This window comes from Phyllostomus discolor, chromosome 10 (assembly GCF_004126475.2).
Source record: "Phyllostomus discolor isolate MPI-MPIP mPhyDis1 chromosome 10, mPhyDis1.pri.v3, whole genome shotgun sequence".
Taxonomy (NCBI): Eukaryota; Metazoa; Chordata; class Mammalia; order Chiroptera; family Phyllostomidae; genus Phyllostomus; species Phyllostomus discolor.
Window position 1 is genome coordinate 46,339,210 of NC_040912.2, and position 18,606 is coordinate 46,357,815.

General features: G+C 40.0%; 1 protein-coding gene across 2 annotated transcripts in view; it reads left to right on the forward strand.

Annotated features, from left to right (window-relative positions):
* The first annotated feature begins 901 nt into the window (after positions 1-901).
* The window catches only part of LHFPL3 (LHFPL tetraspan subfamily member 3), a 606,934-nt gene continuing 589,229 nt past the window's right edge, over positions 902-18,606 (forward strand). Inside the window, exon 1 of one of the 2 annotated variants that reach the window (XM_028525374.2) lies at positions 902-1,680. In XM_028525374.2, coding sequence (XP_028381175.1) covers positions 1,257-1,680 — 424 coding nt within the window. In that variant the 5' untranslated portion in view covers positions 902-1,256. The remainder of the gene's footprint in view (positions 1,681-18,606) is intronic. The other variant, XM_028525373.2, reaches the window with a different exon arrangement.

Here is an 18,606-nt window from a genome sequence, read left to right on the forward strand (position 1 = left end):
AAGTACAGGTATAAAACAACAATGCCACATGCAAGTGTAAAGTATTATGTATGGATAATTCAGGGGAAATTATTCTGAAAACCACTCTGGTTCCTGGAGCTTTGGGTTGTGAGTCAGGGAGAAATACCTGGAAAGTCAATCATCATCTTGCTGGAAAGCAAGATATCACCTATCTTGCTTATTGTATCCTTAGCACCCAGCACAGTGAATGTTTGTGTAAGAAATGTAACACTGGCCAAACTACCCAATGTTTTCTAACTATTTTACTGACCCAGTCACTTTACATGTCCCAGAAGTCCTGTTTTGGGCAGTATTTGTGAGGAAAGTGACTTGACTGAAAGGAATGTATAGGGAATCTGTTATAGTTCATCTGGCTGCAGAGAAAGGAAAACCGCAAAGATGCAACCAGTTCAGTTGAGCAGATATGAGGCCACCCTTGAGTTTTGTCTTTTACATTATTGTCTGCCAGCTCCTGCCCAACTTCTCCCATCCCCACCTTGTCGACCTGAGGTAACCGAGGAGTTAGCCAGGGGAAGTTCTGTGGTTGTAACAAGAAAGTGTCTTGGGGGCAGTACTTCTGCTCTACCTGGCATCTCTGGCCAGCACCTGCCACTCTGACCCACGTGCCTCTGCAAAGATGCAGAGGTCGAAGCACGTTGCTGTGCGGAGCTGAACTGCTCCCAGATTCCGCCTTGCGCTCCTGCCCCCTAACACAAACCGGGATCCCCGGGATCACCTCCAGGATCCCTGTGGGTGTTCGCGTGCCCTCCTTAGATTTCCCCTTCACCAGTTCAGGCCTGCCCGCCACTTGCGGGGCGTCCTAGGGTCCCGGAGGCCCTCCACACCCTGGGGCAGCCTTGGGTGCCAACCGAAGGGGGAGGGGCAGAAGGCGTGAAGCGGGGTGGAGGGGTGCCGGAGCTCCAGCGCCACACTGCCCCGCGCGGGATTTGTCGCCTTCAGCTGCAGCAGCTGCAGTGGCGGGAAGAGGGGTGGGGTGGTGAGAAGGGCTGGAGCCCCGGCCAGGAGGGAGGGACGGAGGGGGCCCTGAGGCTGTGCGGGAGAGCCAGAGGGGTGCTCTGAGCTTCCCCGCCCTCCTTCCGGAGCGAGGATGCAGACTCTGAAACCGGCGCTGCTGGACTGAGGTGGAGGCAGGGGAGTTGCAGCGCGAGGCTCCGTGAGTGTGTCTCCTGAGCGAGGAGAGGCGGGGGAGGCGGAGGACCAGGAGGAGGAGGAGGAGAAGGAAAAGGAGGGGGAGAATGCCCGGAGCCGCCGCCGCGATGCTGCCAGCCCAGGAGGCTGCGAAGCTGTACCACACCAACTATGTGCGGAACTCGAGGGCCATCGGCGTGCTGTGGGCCATCTTCACCGTTTGCTTTGCCATCGTCAACGTGGTGTGCTTCATCCAGCCCTACTGGATTGGCGACGGCGTGGACACCCCGCAAGCCGGCTATTTCGGGCTCTTCCACTACTGCATCGGCAACGGCTTCTCCCGGGAGCTGACCTGCAGGGGCAGCTTCACGGACTTCTCCACGCTGCCCTCGGGCGCCTTCAAAGCCGCCTCCTTCTTCATCGGCCTCTCCATGATGCTCATCATCGCCTGCATCATTTGCTTTACCCTCTTCTTTTTCTGCAACACGGCGACCGTGTACAAGATCTGTGCCTGGATGCAGCTCACCTCCGGTGAGTGCGCGCTCACCTCCGCGGAGGCTAGGGTCCCCTGGGCGTCCGAGCTGAAGGGGCGGGAGTGGGAGGGACCCGGGCTGAGCGCGCCTTGGGATGCCGAGCAACTTAACACACTTGAGCTTAGAGGTGTGGGTGACGGGAGCCCTGGGAAGCCGGAAACCCGGACTTCCCAGACCCGTCACGAGCCTCTTGTCCCAGGGCTTTGAGAACCTCCCAAGCTCGGGGACGCCACTCAGAGAGACCCGCTGGAGGCAGGCAGTTGCTGCGCCGAGTCCACTCAGAACTAAAGACAGGGAGAAGCTGCCGCTTCAGGGCGCGTGCTGAAGGACTAAGGAGGGACTGACACAGAGAGGCGAAAAGCGGATTTGGAGAGGTTGTAGTGGAAGGAGAGTCAGCCTGCTCGGTCCCTGTCTGGGACGGTTTCTGTCATTGGTCCTTGTAGGAGGTGGTAGTGGCTGGAGAAGAATTGTTTCCCTCTGTACCAGGCAGTTATAAAAATTTTATCATGCATCTGGAAATGAATACATCCTAATTGTTTGGGGTTTGACCCTTTTAAGAAAAATGCAGCTTAGAATGTTCCTTAACAATTTCCCGATGTCAGGTCTTCAGTTTGCTTCCTTGACAGAGCAGAGGTGCTTCCATTCCATCTTTAAACAGAGAGAGGTCTTGAGGGAATCAAGGTCTCATTTGGGGGAAGTGGCTTTAGGGAGATGGGCTGAGAGCAAAACCTGTTTCATTAGTATCTCTGCTTGATCTTTGCCTGTTGGTGATAGATTTTTGCTGACTGGAGAATATGAAAGTATTTTTTTCTAAGCATCAGAGTTACTCTTAACCCAGAAAGGATGGGGTGCATTTCCTGGTGGCTTTGGGGAGTCACAAACCCAAACTGACTGCTTGCTCCACCTGCCCTGAAGCTGATTCCCTCTCTGCCAGACACCTTGGGTGCCCTGCCTGCTATTACCGACTCCATTCTCCAGCACTTGACACCCCCTTTTTTCCAGCATTATCAGAGTCTTTTGGATTTTATGGATGCTCTGGTGTGGAGGAACAGATGTCTCAGGCAGTCAATTTTTCTCATTTGTGTTTTGTTTTATTTGATTGTTTTCATATTTTAAAGATATTATCTTCAAGATTTTGTAGTTATGCCTATGCTCTGGAAGGTTTTCCAGGGTAGGGATTTGATCCCCAAGTTTACCAGAGAGTTCTAGGATGAGTAAGACCTTAAAGGCTCTGGGTGGGAGAGATAAGGTTCATGATCATATACTGAACCTTTGATATGAGATAGTTTGATATGAGAAGCTGGTGGGAGACTCAACAAGAATTGAAGTATTTGCTTTGTATTGAGTGTGTCTGAGCTGATTTTGATTTGCCATGAACTGTGAACATGCCCCATATGAAAGGCAAGAAAAGAGCACCAGTAGAGGACCCCTCATTGCACATATAATTATCTACTGAAATGTAAGAGTTCTTTGCTTTTCCTTCTGTCCTTCCACTCCCAATTTTTTGAGGCACTCTCCTGCACACACACACACACACACACTTTTTATATATAATGTAAACACTTATGGTCATTTCAACTGCAGGCTAACTATAAAATTTGGAATAAATTAATGTATTATGTTTGTTCTTGACACTTAATTGTTTGACTTTGAAGACAATAGGATATTGAGGATGCAGATGCTTTAGAAAAAGAGTTGACCCTGCACAGCTCATTTTAATTTTTCTAAGTTTAATGACCTATTTAGACTGTTGATTCAAATTCAATTGTTTCTCAAAGGTCTGACAGTAATTTGCAGGGTCTAACTATTTCTAAACATAGTTATAAATATTTTATTTTAATGAGATTTTTGTACTCTAAACCAAAGTTTTTTTTTCTTTTAAAAGGAAAGAAAACTATCTTTATAAAAGAATTACCAGCTTTGAAGATAACACTGTCTGAAACTATTAAAATATATTTTCCTTCCTCATCCTGGAATAGAGTACACAAAAATAACTTATTCTGGGGTAGTAAAATATGCACAAATTTTGCATAAATATACTACAATGTTTCCTATATGTCAGTGTAAAATGTGATGATAACCTTTGTATGAAAAAAGATACAGGGGCATTTACTTCATTTTTGGAGTGGTACAGATCCTTAAGTTCTAGACATACTTTTTAAAGCCTTTATTTGCAATTTATTTGGTATTTTATTTCTAGATAAACCACAGAAAGACATAACTTTATTAATGAAGTATATGAATTAAAATGGGTAATGACGATGGAGCAATTGAGAATCAGAGTCAATTATATTCACAGATTTTTTAAGGAATGAGATATAGAAGATAGGTCTGAAGAATGTTTACATTTAACATGGTTTGGGGGGTTTTGTTTTTAAGTATCATGACACAACAAGATATTTAACATATTGTATTGTAAGTTACTTTCAAAGTTTAGTTTCTAACATTTAGACTATTTCTTTTTAATGTTAAGAAGATTTTTCATTCTTTTAACTGCACCAAGGCCAATCTCAAGTGTAATGTGCTAACTATGACAGATGAGACTTAATGTACCATTTGTTTATTAGAAACTATTTAACCCTCATTGAAAGTCAAATGATTAACTTGTGTATTTAGTTATCTAGGCATTTTAATATAGTAACATCATCAATTAAAGCCAGGTAGAATATAAAACCCCATATGAAATGATACAATAAGGTGATAAGGCAGGAGAATTTTTGTGGCAATACCACATCAAGGATTATTCTTTTTATGATTCTGAACAATAAATTGGGAAAAAATATGTAGTTTATTGGACCTGGAAATGATGTTGCTCTTCTATCTAGATGTATAAAGTACATGTAATTAACAGCACTATTATGCACGCCTGCCCTTTCCTTGCACTCTCCCCTCTAAATCATAATTGACCTCAGTGGAGTGAAACTATAGAATTAGGAGCTAATAGTCACACTGTTGTTGGATATAATCCTATACTTATGGGTCATGCCTGATATAAAGACTGAGGACATAAAAATAATACATAAAATAAATAACAAAAATCAAAGATGCAAGGTTTTCAAATCTACAGAGACAACTTTTTGAGAAGAGAGACTTTTCTTCTTTCTGTATGATTTCCCTAACACTAAGAGCAAAAAGGTAGATCTCTAATTCATTGTATAGGGTGATAAAACCCAGATTTAAAAAAAAAAAAACTCAGGATGAAAAGAAATTTTGTCACTCTGGGAACTTGATTTTCTGTTTCCCTGGTTTGGTCTTTAAACAGTGTTTTTGGTCTGTTTCCAAGTCACATAAGGATGTTTTGTTTGTTTTACTGACTATAAGCCATTTCTAGAAGCCCAAGTGTTAGCCATTATAAGCCAAAGAAATCTTTTTTTTTTAAACTAAACTAAAGCATTAAAGCAGAAATTAAGGGGTTTTTGTTTGGTTGTTTGTTTGTTTGTTTGTCTTTTAAGCCATTCACCATGTACTTCTTGGTTGAAGGCTAAGGATTACTCACTTTCATGTGTGAAGAAGGGGCACCTGAACCAGGTTGAATTTCCTTATTCAGAAGGGGTAAGGTTAGGAGAAGGGGTTACATTTGCCAGATCCCTTATATTTTGTCATTCCGAGTGTACCAACAAGAAGTGCCACCAAAAATGGCAAGGCTCTATGGCAGGGGTTAAAGGCTGAATTGCTAGTCATGTTCCCTGGCCTCCCAGCCTTAGTTTTCTCAGCTCATTTTAGCCAGTTTGTTGTCTTAAACTTTATAACTGTCATTTAGGTGAGATAATTACCAGAGATAATAATCATTCCATTTTTTTAGCTTGCAAAACTAGTCTTTATAATGTTAAATAATTCTACTTCATAGCATTTTGCATATTTTAATATATCCTATCAGTGTTTGACATAAGATATGCTTGTGTGTTTGTCTGTTTGTTTAATGTCTGTCTTCTCCAGTACATTGAAAGTTCCATAAAGCCATGTTTGATTTTCTTCATATAGAAACAGTCAAGATCATGGACAATGGAGTAAAAAGATGTTAAGTTAGGATGTTGATTCTGACATTTACAGACTCAGTGACCTGAAAAATTAATATCTTCTACTTCAGTTGCTAATTGTTGTCCTTACCTCAGGAGATTGGTACAAGACAGGCATGGAAACATGGAACAGACTGACAGTGACCAGAGGGAAGGGTGGAGGGAGATAATGGTGGAAAGAAGAGGAAGGGAGTAGTCAAAGAACATATATGAATGACCCACGGATGTGGACAACAGTGTGGGAATTGACTGTGGGAGTGAGGGTGGGGATGGGTGGAGGAGGGTAAAGGGGGAAAAATTGGGACAACTGTAATAGAATAACAATAAAAGAAAGAATTAAACAAGGTAAAGTATATACTGAGAACACTGCTCAGCATATAGTAAGCAAGGACTATTTGAACTTGAGATTTAGGTTTAGTTACTGTTCTTGTATTATTATTATTGCTGTATCCTGGCACACAGTAGTATGTGTATGGCTGGCACATAGTAGGTATGTTGAGTTAATGAATTTTTTAAAACTGAACAATTAATGGGACAAAGAATGAAAGGAATGAAATAAAAATTTCCCACACTCCATGGTAAAAAGTGAATGCCATATAATTGAAAGCCATGGTGCTCATCGTTCTCAGTGGCTTGTGGCATCAGCAGTAAACACACTAAATGAATATTTCTAAAATGCTTTGGTGGCAATGGCTGTGACTTGAAAGCCTAATTCATGATGAGCTTATTCTCAAGTGGAGGCTTTTAATGATGCAAATTTTCCCTTATCATTTAGTTTCACATGAAAAAAATCACATTATTCAAAATTGAACTTTTATGTAAGAACCAAAAGATCAGGCTTTTTTTTTTTTAAAATAAGAGCAGGCACCTTGTTCCAGGTTGGTTTTCCTTATATGCCTTCAGGAGCAATCCAGACAGAGGAGGATGTGTTTTACAAATTTCTCATTTTTTCTTTCTGGGCATTGTACAGATGTGCTTTTCTTTGTCCTGCCAAGGAGCCTGCCAGGCCTGATCAGATGGGTGTCCCTGCTGTGTGCAAAGCTATGATGCAGGTGCTCCATAAAGGGGACAAGATTGGGATTTGCTCAAGTGCAGACTTGGCATTCAGGACCAACACCGGTTCTTACCAATGGCTGGTGCTGAGCAGTATGAAGAGGCAAGATCTTGCTTCAGAGAGTTTCCAATCCACCCTAAGTTCAGTTATGAAAGGACCATGGAGGGGATTCTCCACTGCCAGAGCATTTTAAACATTCCCCTAGATTCAGAGCAAAGAATGTGTAGTCCAGTGAGGATGGTTTTCATTTTCATTTTCTTTTAAAAAATTTAATTTATTCTTTATTTATTGTTTAATTTAATCTTTATTGTACTATTTTACATTACATTTTAGTCCCCTTATATCCCCCTCCAACCAGCAATCACCACTCTCTTGTCCATGTCCATGAGTCCTTTATCCTTTTTGCTTAATACTTCCACCCTCTAACCCTCACAGTCGAATAGCTGTCATCCTGCCCTCAATCTATGATCCTGTCCCCATGTTCCTTGTTAATTTAGTTTATTCATGAGATTCCACATATGAGTATAATCATATGGTGTTTGTCTTTCTCTGGCTGGCTTATTTCATTTAGCATAATGTTCTCCAGGTCCATCCATACTGTTGCAAAGGGTAAAAGTTTCTTCTTTTTTATGGCCAGGTAGTGTTTCATTGTGTAAATGTCCTACAGCTGTTTTATTCATTCATCTACTGATGGGCACTTGTGTTGCTTTCATATCTTGGCAATTGTAAATAATGTTGCAATGAACATAAGATGTTCTTTCAAATTAGTATTTTGGGTTCTTTCAGATATATTTCCAGAAGTGGGATCTCTGGGTCAAAACCCAGATCCATTTTTAATTTTTTGAGGTTTCATACTGCTTTCTACAGTGGCTGCACCCATCTGCATGCTCACCAAGAGTGCACAAAGGTTCCCCTTTCTCCACATCCTCACCAGCACTAGTTATTTGTTGATTTATTGATGATAGCCATTTTAACACGTGTGAGATGGTGTCTCATTGTGGTTTAAATTTGCATCTCTCTGATAATTAGTGATGTTAAGTATCTTTTCATATGTCTATTTCCCATTTGTATGTCCTCTTTGGAGAAGTGTCTATTCAGGTCCTTTGGCCATTTTTTAATTGGGTTGTTTTTTTGATGTTGAGTTTTATAAGTTCTTTATGCATTTTTGGATATTAACCCCTTATCAGATGTATTGACAACTATGTTCCTCCATTCTGTGGGTTGTCTTTTTTATTTTGTTGATGGCTTCCTTTGCTATGCAAAAACATTTTAGTTTGATGTAGTTCCATTTATTTACTTTGAATCCCTTGCTTGGGGAGATTCTGATAAAAACTGCTATAAGCAATGTCTGAGATTTTGCTGCCTATGTTTTCTTCTAGGATTTTTATGATTTTGGGTCTAACATTTAAGTCTTTGGTCCATTTTGAATTTATTCATGTATGTGGTATAAGAAAGTGGTCTAATTCATTTTTCTGCATGTATTTGTCCAATTTTCTAAACACCGTTTATTGAATAAAATGTTTAGCACATTGTATGTGCTTGTTTCCTCTGTTGAATATTAATTGATTATAAAGATGTGGGATTATTTCTGAGCTCCCTATCCTGTTGTATTGATCTATGTGCCTGTTTTTATGCTTGTGCCATACTGTTTTGATTACTACAGCCTTCTAGTAGAGTTTGATATTAGGTAGCGTGATTCCTCTGACTTTACTCTTCCTTCTCAGGATTGCTATTGCTAGGGGAGGCCTTTAGTGATTCTATATAAATTTTTGAAATGTTTGTGCTGGTTCTGTGAAATTATAATCTTGATAGGAATTGTGTTGAACCTATAGATTGCTTTGGGTAGTATGGACACTTTAAAGATGTTAATTCTCCCTATCCATGAACACTGTATGTGCTTCCACTTATTTGTATCTTCTTCAATTTCTTTCTTCACCGCTTTATAATTTTTTGAGTACAGGTCTTTTACATCCTTGGTTAGATTTATTCCTAGGTATTTTATTCTTTTGAAACATCTGTGAATGGGATTGTTTTATTGATTTCTCTTTCTGTTGGTTCTTTATTGACATGTAAAAATGAAGCTGATTTCTGGATATTAATTTTGTATCCTGCTGCTTTGCTGAATTCACTTATCAATTGTAGTAAGTTCTTGGTGAAATCTTTGGGGTGCTGTATATACAGAATCATGCCATCTGTGAAAAGACAGTTTTACTACTTCATTTCCAATTTGGATGCATTTTAGAAAAAGAAATGGCAGAGCATATAGATATATTTGCAACATGTGATTTAGTGCACAACTGGGTGTGATGTGAAGAGATAAACTATGTGGGGAGGAGTAGAAAGAACTTCAAAACACATTGGTGAGAAGCAAAGACTATTTCAGAAAAATTCTAATTTGCGGGCTTAATAGCAAGACTAGGAGAGTATTAAAGTGTAATTCCCATAACATATTTGAACTTTGGGAGTCAGTATTAGCTTTAATTATTGTGGTTTTTCCCTATTATGAGTCAACTGGAATTTTTATTGGATATGAAGAAAGACCAAGGAACTAACCTTCATTCTTTACAGTAACAAGAACATAATCATGATGAAAAATAAGAGCCTGGCTTCTTTAGCAAATAGTAGTGGGTAAATTATTTGATGACTTAAACATAAATCTGTTATGAAAAGTAATTTAAGGCTTCTGGGCAAGATGCAGGTGTATGTAAACATGGTTTACCTCCTTGCACAACCATATTAAAATTATAACTAAACTATAGAACAATCATCACTCAGATCCATAAGAAATCAAGTTGAATGGAAGTACAAGTATGAAACTAAAGAAACCACATCCAGCCCTGGCTGATATGGCTCAGTAGATTGACTGCTGGCCTGTGAACCAGGGGGTCACTGGTTCAATTCCTAATTGGGGCACATGCCTGGGTTGTGGGCCAGGTCACCAGTGGGGCTGCTCAGGAAGCATATTGATGTTTCTCTCTTCTTCCCCCTTCCCCTCTATAAAAATACAATAAATAAAATCTTATCACATCCAGCCAGATTGGTAGGAGGAGCAGAGGGGTGGAAAGACATAGAACATGCTGGTCCCACATTCACATGTGGTGGATAAAAATGCAGGAAGGATATCTCCCCTCAGGAGCAAGGGGTCCTAGCTCCACACTGGGCCCCCCAGCCCAGGATTCCAGTGCCAGAAACATAAATGCCATGTAACTTCTGGAAATAAAAACTGGTGGGCATTGACTTGGTGTAACAAACTACTGGATTCTCAGGCATATCCTTTTAATGGGCCCACACACAGACTTACTCAGACTCACTCCTTCTGAGACCCAGCACTGGGGAAGCAGCTTGAAAGGCACCAATAGCTTATGAGGAGGAACTGAAGTGTCTGGCATCTAGATAAGAGCTGGGAGACAGCTATCTCCCAGATAAAAAGATGGGCACAGTCCATTGTTCCTTTTCTGAGCTTTCTTATCCAACAGAGCCACAGACCTAGCAGGTGGGTGCCATATCTAAGCCTCCATCAATCAACTTGGCTCACATGGTTTGCCCCACCCTGGTGATTCTTGAGGCTCTGGTTCACCCAAGTTGATAATAATGAATTTTCCATATGAATGGTTTCTTTTAGCTCATGTTTCACAACTTCCTAGTTCCTGCAAACAAGCAACAGCCAGCTTCAGTGGGTCCCCAGCCACTGTACCTCTTGCTAAGTTGCCCCAGGCCTGGAACTAGCAGCAGCCAGCCTTGGGTCATAGCTTGGCTTTACCGGGAACCTCCAAGCCCAGCACAAGTAGCAGCCACCTACAGGTTGGTTTGTAGCTCAGTCTGGGTGACCCCAAGCAGAACACAGGTAGTGGCTGACATTGTCCTGAACCACCCAGGAAATCCCAGACCCTGCTCACCCAATGGACAACTACAGACCATTTTGGAGCACCACCACCCTGCCCCTGCACAGCTGATTCTCCACAGAGGGCAAAGGTTGGTGGTTAGTGGTCCCACCCTGTCCCTGAAGCTAACTATTCTGGGTAAATCCCTCTCATTGACCTGCCAGAAGCAATCAAGTCTCAACTATAAGAGAAGGGTGTACTCAGCCCACATGGAGGGCACATGTCAAGTACCAGCTTGGGTAATGGGGAAGGCTGTGCCACTGGATTCTATAGGACACCTACTATATTAGGCCATGCTACCAAGACAGGGTGTCATAGCAGCTCTACCTAATACATAGAAACAAAAATAAGTAGGTTGCCAAAATGAGGAGACAAAGAAACATGGCCCAAAGGAAAGAACAGATCAAATTCCATAAAAAGAACTGAAGGAAATGGAAATAGGCCATCCATCAGATGCAGAGTTCAAAACACTGATTATAAGGATGCTGAAGTAATGTAGAGAGTACCTAAACAGCATAAAAAAGATCCAGTCAGAAATGAAATATACACTAATTGAAATAAAGAACAACTTACAGAGAATCAAGAATAGAGTGAATGAAGCCAACAATCAAATCAATGTATTGGAACACAAGGAAGCAAAAAAACAACCAATCAGAACAAAAAGAAAAAAAGGATCCAAAAAACAATGGTAATGTAAGGAGCCTCTGGGACAACTTCAAATGTACCAAAATTGCCATCATAGGAGTGACAGAAGGAGAAGAGAAACAGCAAGAAATTGGAAATGTATTTGAAAAAATAATGAAAGGAAACCTCCCTAATTTGGAGAAGGAACTAGACATGCAAGGCCAGGAAGCACAGAGTCCCTAACAAGATAGATGCATACAGGCCCACTCTAAGACACAATTAACATGCCAAAGGTTAAAGATAAAGGGAGAATCTTAAAAGCAGCAAGAGAGAAGTTAGTTACCTATAGGGGAGTTCCCACAATTCTGTCACCTAATTTCTTAAAAGAGACTTTGTAGGCTAGAAGGGATTGGCAAGAAATTTCAAAGTCATGAAAAGCAGGGACCTACAGCCAAGATTGTTCTACCCAGCAAAGCTATCATTTAAAGTCAAAGGGCAGATAAAGAACTTCTCAGACAAGAAAAAAACAAAAGAGTTCATCATCACCAAATCATTATTATATGAAATGTTAAAGGGAATTATTTAAGAAGAAGGACATCAAAGCTATGAACAATAAAGTGACAATAAATATATACCTATCAGCAATTGAATCTAAAAAGCAAACAAGAACAGAGACAGAATCATGGATATGGAGAGCAGTTTTGATGGTCGCTGGATAGGTAGAGGGTGTGGAGGAATATGTGAAAAGGTGAGGGGATTAAGAAGCATAAACTGGTGGTTACAGAATCTCTATTAGGATGTAAAGAACAGAATAGGAAATGGAGAAGCCAAGAACTTATTCACATGACCCATGGACATGAATGATGATGTGGGGATTGCCTGAGGGAACAGGTGGTTCTGGGTGGAGGCGGGCAAAGGGAGAAAAATTGGGACAACTGTAAGAGCATAATCAGTAAGATATAATTAAATTAAAAATACATATAAATAAATAGCTCTTCATGAGGGTGATGCTCTCTCCAAGCTCTTGACTCAAATGAGCCTTACTCCCGATGCAGCTGATAATTGTGGCAGCTGCCTCCCTCTATTTATCAAGGACAATAGCAGAGACACAGTTTATTTCTCAGTGAATGCCCCAGTTGTGGCATGATGTTGTGTTCTCCAGCTTCAGAATGAAGACAACTCCCCTTTGCAGGGTAGAGGTGGGAGGGTGGTGGAAATAGTTGGGGCTTCACCCGCTGCTGGAGGCACAGATGGTGCATCACCTGTAGAGCAAATACCATTTCTGAGCTCTGGATTCTCAGACCCTGACATGCCTTCCCTGCCAGCTGGCCACCATTTCACAGTCAAGTTTTTCATTAAGAAAAAAATCTCTTGTTATAAGGTATAAAGAAAAAGGGGGTGCCTTAAGTCTTAGCAGTCATTGACACTTTAGTCTAAATTAGCATCAGTTATTTCACCACAGGCAGATTTGGATGATGCAAGGGAAGGCAAGAGAGTGATAGAGTATCTAGGGCCACAGAGGAAAGGCAGATGGGAAGGGAACCAGTCCTCATTTTGACCAGCCTCTGGCTCTACCTTACATCTCTCCAGAGGTCCATAAAATTGGCTGAAGGCCACAGAGCCACACAAGATATACAATGTACTTGCTGCGTGCGGATGGCCAACAAACACATGCCCTGTATCTTCCAGATGCTAGGCTCCGAGTTGCTTCCCAGGACAGAGCCTTGAGTAACACAAGGAAGTCCCTGGACCCCACTGGTCCTCAACCTGACACTTGCCATGTGGGCAGAGCCAGTGGAGTAAGTGATGTTTGAGCTGAGTCTAGGGGAGAAGACAGGAGGAGAGGAAAAGAAACAGCATGATGAATGACTGGGGCACTTAAAACTCTGTGTGGCACAGGTTAGTTGACACTCTCCCACTGTACCCTGAGGGAGTACTTACTCTGTCCCTATGAGCCAGGCAGGAGCTGGTGAGGAAGCATCTCCCAGAACCATGTGCACCTCTCTCTGAGATTGTGGGGGTGCAACAAGTCTTCCAAACTCTGTAGCCCAAAGGCAAGGCTGAAGCTAAGCTACAATATGGGCCACTCTCACCTGAGAGATGCCTGAATCCAGAAATCCATGATGCCACTTCCTGCAGTGAGCTGGGGCACCCCTTGCAGAGCACTCAGTGAGTTGCTTGGGGCCTGAACCTGGAAGGCAGACACTAAGCCAGAGCCAGGGCTGCCAAGGAAGGACCTCTGACACCATGCCAACAGGTTAGGGACCCAGGTTCTGAATGGAGGTGGGAGGTGACTTCCAGGATTTTGAGGAAAGCTGAGTCTCCAGGCTGGTGGGAAGGGAGGCCTATCATTTTCTAAAAAACCCATTAATTCCTTCAATAACTCACTGAGCATCTATCAGCATGAAAGCACAACTGAGTGGAAACTTGGAAAGTCAGATACATTGCAAGAGCTCATTAAGAGTTAAGTTTCCATTAAAAAAAATAAAGAAAAGAAAAGTTATTGAGGCATTTAAAAAATAAAGAAAAACAACCACTTCCAGAATCCTAAATGTTCTTCTAACTAATATCATACAAGTGTCAAATTATAGCCATGATTCTCTGGCACTCATGCACACAGGGCCATTGTACCATTCATAGTTAAACTGTCCTAACTATAATCTTGAGCACATTTCTTATGTCTTTTCCTCAAGTAAAACAGAAAAAAATGAGTGGCTTGCAAGAGGAAGATAAATATTTTTTCCAACAATCTAGACATGAACTTTATTGAACATCTATTGGACAATATGAACGAAGAAAGCAAACTTTTCTGAAATATAGTTGCTGGCCTGGAATTGCCAAATGTGTCTTGCATACCTGGATTCTGACACCTCCAACCTAATGAAAGCAGGTCTACACTGTGGCAGGGTAAGGACTGTATGTATGTTTCATAGGAGGAGAGATCCTAAATGATAAGCTGAATGAAGTGAATCTAATTGCATGAAAATTTGAGATTATGGCTTATCAGAGAGCTAGTGGAAGAATGGTGAAAGGTAGTAAAATGAATGATAAATAATTGTCCATCAGAAAAGAGGCCTTAGCTGAGAATCAGACATGCAGAACTTAACCAATCAAGAGTGTTCTCCATATTCTTTGCCTTATTAAAAACAGTGGCAGACAGGAGTTTGAAGGGAATTCAACTTTAACTTTAGTACAGAATACATCATAAGCCTATTTATTTAAGTATCTGGAGACTATTTGTGGATATAGTGTATGAGGGGAGTGCTCTGTGAACATCCCTTTTTTTGTTTCAATGAAGATCAGGAGTGAGGCTGCAAAGTCAAAATGGGAACTGTATATCATCATTGTGTAAAGGCTCAGTATTTGAAAAACAGGCAAACATATCCAGCTGTGAAGAATGACAGGGATTAGAAGAGTGACACCAACATAAATGAAGTATGAATAAAAAAACAGAAATTCAAGCCTATGGAATTTGATAACACCAAAAGCCTATTGAATTTGATATAATCAATGACTTAAAAATATATTTACACAGGACAAGCAGAGAGCTGGAATATGCATTACAGTGCAAAGCTGTGTGCAGATCCCAATTATCGAGAAAGAAAAATTATAATTCCACCCCTTCCCCCATATAGAGAGTTACAATGGATTCTAAGATCAAGGTATTCAGAGGGAAAGATGTTTGAACTTCTTAAATTGCCTATAAGAATACAGAGAAGGATTAAAATAAACCAAACTAAGACAGAAAAGATCCTTGTAAAATTCAATAAAAAGCATGCTATTTTTTTCCTTTGGAAATCTAAAACACAATTCACAATTTCTTAGAATTCACGAATCTACAACAACTCCCACTCACAATTTCTTCCAAAAGAATAAAGTACTTAGCAATAAATCTAACCAAGGATGTAAAAAAAACCTGTACTTGGAAAATTATTAGACACTGAAGAAAGAAACTGAAGAAGACACAAATAAGTGAAAGCATATACCAAATTCATGGATAGGAAGAATTAATATAATTAAAATGGCCATACTACCCAAAGCAATGTATAGATTCAATACAATTCCTCCCAAGATACCAATAATGTATTTCATAGAATGAGAACAAATATTTCAAAAGTTTGTATGGAACCACACAAAGCCCCACATAGCAACAGCAATCCTGAGAAAGAACAGAGTTGGAGGAATCACACTACCTAATATCAAACTATAATGTAAGTCTGTAATAATCAAAACAGCATAGTACTGGCATAAAAACAGACACATAGATCAATGAAATGGAATAGGGAGCCCAGAAAAAACCCACACTTTTATAGTCCATTAATATTTGATAGAAGAAGCAAGCACATACAATGGGTAAAAGCAGTTTATTCAATAACTGATGTCAGGAAAATTGGACAGATATGTGCAAACCACCTTCTTATACCACACACAAGAATAAATTCAAATGGATCAAAGACTTAAATGTTAGACTCAAAACCATAAAAGTCCTAGAAGAAAACATAGGCAGCAAAATCTCGGACATTGCTCGTAGCAGTTTTTATTAGGTATATCTTCCCAGGGGAAACAAAAGAAAAAATAAACAAGTGGGACTATATCAGACTAAAATGTTTTTGTACCACAAAGGAAATCATCAACAAAATAAAAAGACAACCCACAGAATGGGGGAACATATTCATCAATAAGTCTGATAAAGGTTAATATACAAAATCTATAAAGAATTTACAAGACTGAACACCAAAAAACCAAACAAACCAGTTAAAAAATAGACAAAGAACCTGAATAGACACTTCTCCAAAGAGGACCTACAGATGGTGAATAAACATATGAAAATATGTTCAATGTCACTAATCATCAGAGAAATCCAAATTAAAACCACATTGAGATATTGCCTCACACCTATCAGAATGGCTTTTATCAATAAATCAACAAACAGCAAGTGCTAATGAGGATGTGGAGAAAGGGCAACCCTTTTGTACTGTTGGAGGGAATGCAGACTAGTGCACCAATGTGGAAAACAGTATGGAGATACCTCAAAATATTAAAACTGAATCCACCTTTTGATCCAGTGAATCCAATTCTGAGAATTTATCTGAAGAAATCTGAAACACTAGTTTGAAAGAATATAAATACCCCTATGTTCATTGCAGCGTTATTTCCAATCACCAAGATATGGAAGCAGCCCACGTGTCCATCAGTAGATGAATGGATAAAACAACTATGGGACATTAATACAATGGAATACTACTTGGCCATAAAAACAGAAGAACATTTTATCCTTTGTGACAGTATGGATGGACTTGCAGAACATTATGCTAAGTGAAATAAGTCAGTCAGAGAAAGACAAATACCATATGATTCCACTCATATGTGGAATCTAATGAACAAATTGAACTAACAAGCACAAATAGAGGAAGACTCCTAGATAGAGAGCATGGTGACAGCTAAGGGGGTGGGGTGGCTAGGGGGTGGAGGGTTAAGCAAAAAGGTGAAAGGACTCATGGACATGGTCAGCAGTGTGGTGACTGTGGTGGATGGTGGGGTGGAGGTGGAAGAGGTTGTAAGGGGGATAAATGATAAAAGGAAAAAGTACAATAAAATAAATTTTTAAAACAGAAAAATCCAGTTACAAATTGTGAAGCTAAATTGATTTCTATAGTGCCAATGGGGAAAGGGAACTTATAGTGAGCATCTAAGGTAAATATATTTACAGAGCATTTTAAGAACATGTATATTATGAGCTTGATTAATTGAATTGATTCAGAAGATTAATAACCAGCAATATTGTAGATCTGTGTAACACCAAATATTAGTTAACTGGTTAACATTTTAACCAGTTAAGTGGACAAACTGTAGTATGACTACTTGGCATTCTTTTAAAACCTTCATAGGGAAAAGAATGCTGCACTGTGTAGTGTTTTACAAATATGGTTGATGACACTTCAATGGGTCAGGATATCAATTTAATATGTAATGATCAGCATCAAAACTTGGATTAAAACAGAAGAGAAAATATGAAAGCTGCAGATACAAACAGTTTTATGAAAACTTTATTTTCTATAATACATCCATATGTGTATATTGGACTAGATTTCAATGTACAATGTAGTACTTACTGTGGGCTGAAGTCAAAACATTTGAAAGGCACTCTTCCAGGGAAATGATGATAAAGTATGAATTTGAAAAAATAATTTCCTATTTTCTGGAAAATTGTGAAAGTTTTGCACCAACTCATAGGTAATTTTATATTAGAGGGTAGGGGATCGGTAAAATGTAGTCAACCTAAGCAATTTGAGACTCATTTTTTTGCTTATCTTTTCTTACCTCCATTAATGACTTTTACTGCTAATATACCCCAATTGGATTACAGGTTGATTGAAAATAAAAAAATATTTTTCCAGATGTGATTTCATTGTCCATTCATGCTATAAAAATGTCTTGGTCCACCTCTGAGCAACAATCTAGCTAAGCAAACATTTAAACAAGTGTGCTTAACCAGTGCCAAATGGATATAGACTCATACACTTTTAGGAGTTGGATGGATATTGAAACTTATTTATAAATAGTAATGGTAAATACTAACTATTGAGCAACTACTATTTGCAAAAACATTTAGTATATTTAACCTTCAGAAGAATCCTATAGGTTTAATATTTTAATACCCATTTTTGAAGATGAGGAACTGAGGCTTAAAAATTGTTCACAGTCACAGAGCCAGTAAGTGATCTGAGCTAAAATCAGACTCTCCCAATGCCCCGTACGTAGCATAGTAGCTTGGAGTCTTGCCAAAATTACAACTTGGAAAAATTGAAACTAATACTCTGATTCTGAGTGTGGTGCTATTTCTACCCTTTCTTTTGCCTCCCAACTTAATGTCCATTTGTTTAGTATAAGTCTTCTATATACACTTTTATATCACAATTCTATAACAACATGAAGGAAAGGAACTGCTTTTTACAGGGAAAGTAATTAATTGTCTACGTGTTTACCAGATTTCCCTCTTCAAGCATGTTTAGGTGTGACAAAGTACTCCTCACTTCATCCTTTTCATTTCCCAAACCTAGAGCCTGGGTCATTCTTTGCTCATGCTGTCCCCTTGATTTACCTCTGATCTCATTGCTACCACTCTTTAACTGTGATTCCTACAGGACAAGGGCATGTGTCAGCATTACTGGTTCTGTGTTATGTGTTCCTGCCCTGAATCAAATATAGAAACATTCTAATAGATTTGCTTATTGATTGTGGTGGTGAAAGTGGTGCTAGTGGATAGGATTGCCAAGGCACAGACACAGTCTCAGTACTAATGGATTTGGCAGCTTCTGGAGGCATCAGCATTGGAAAGTGGCTGTAAG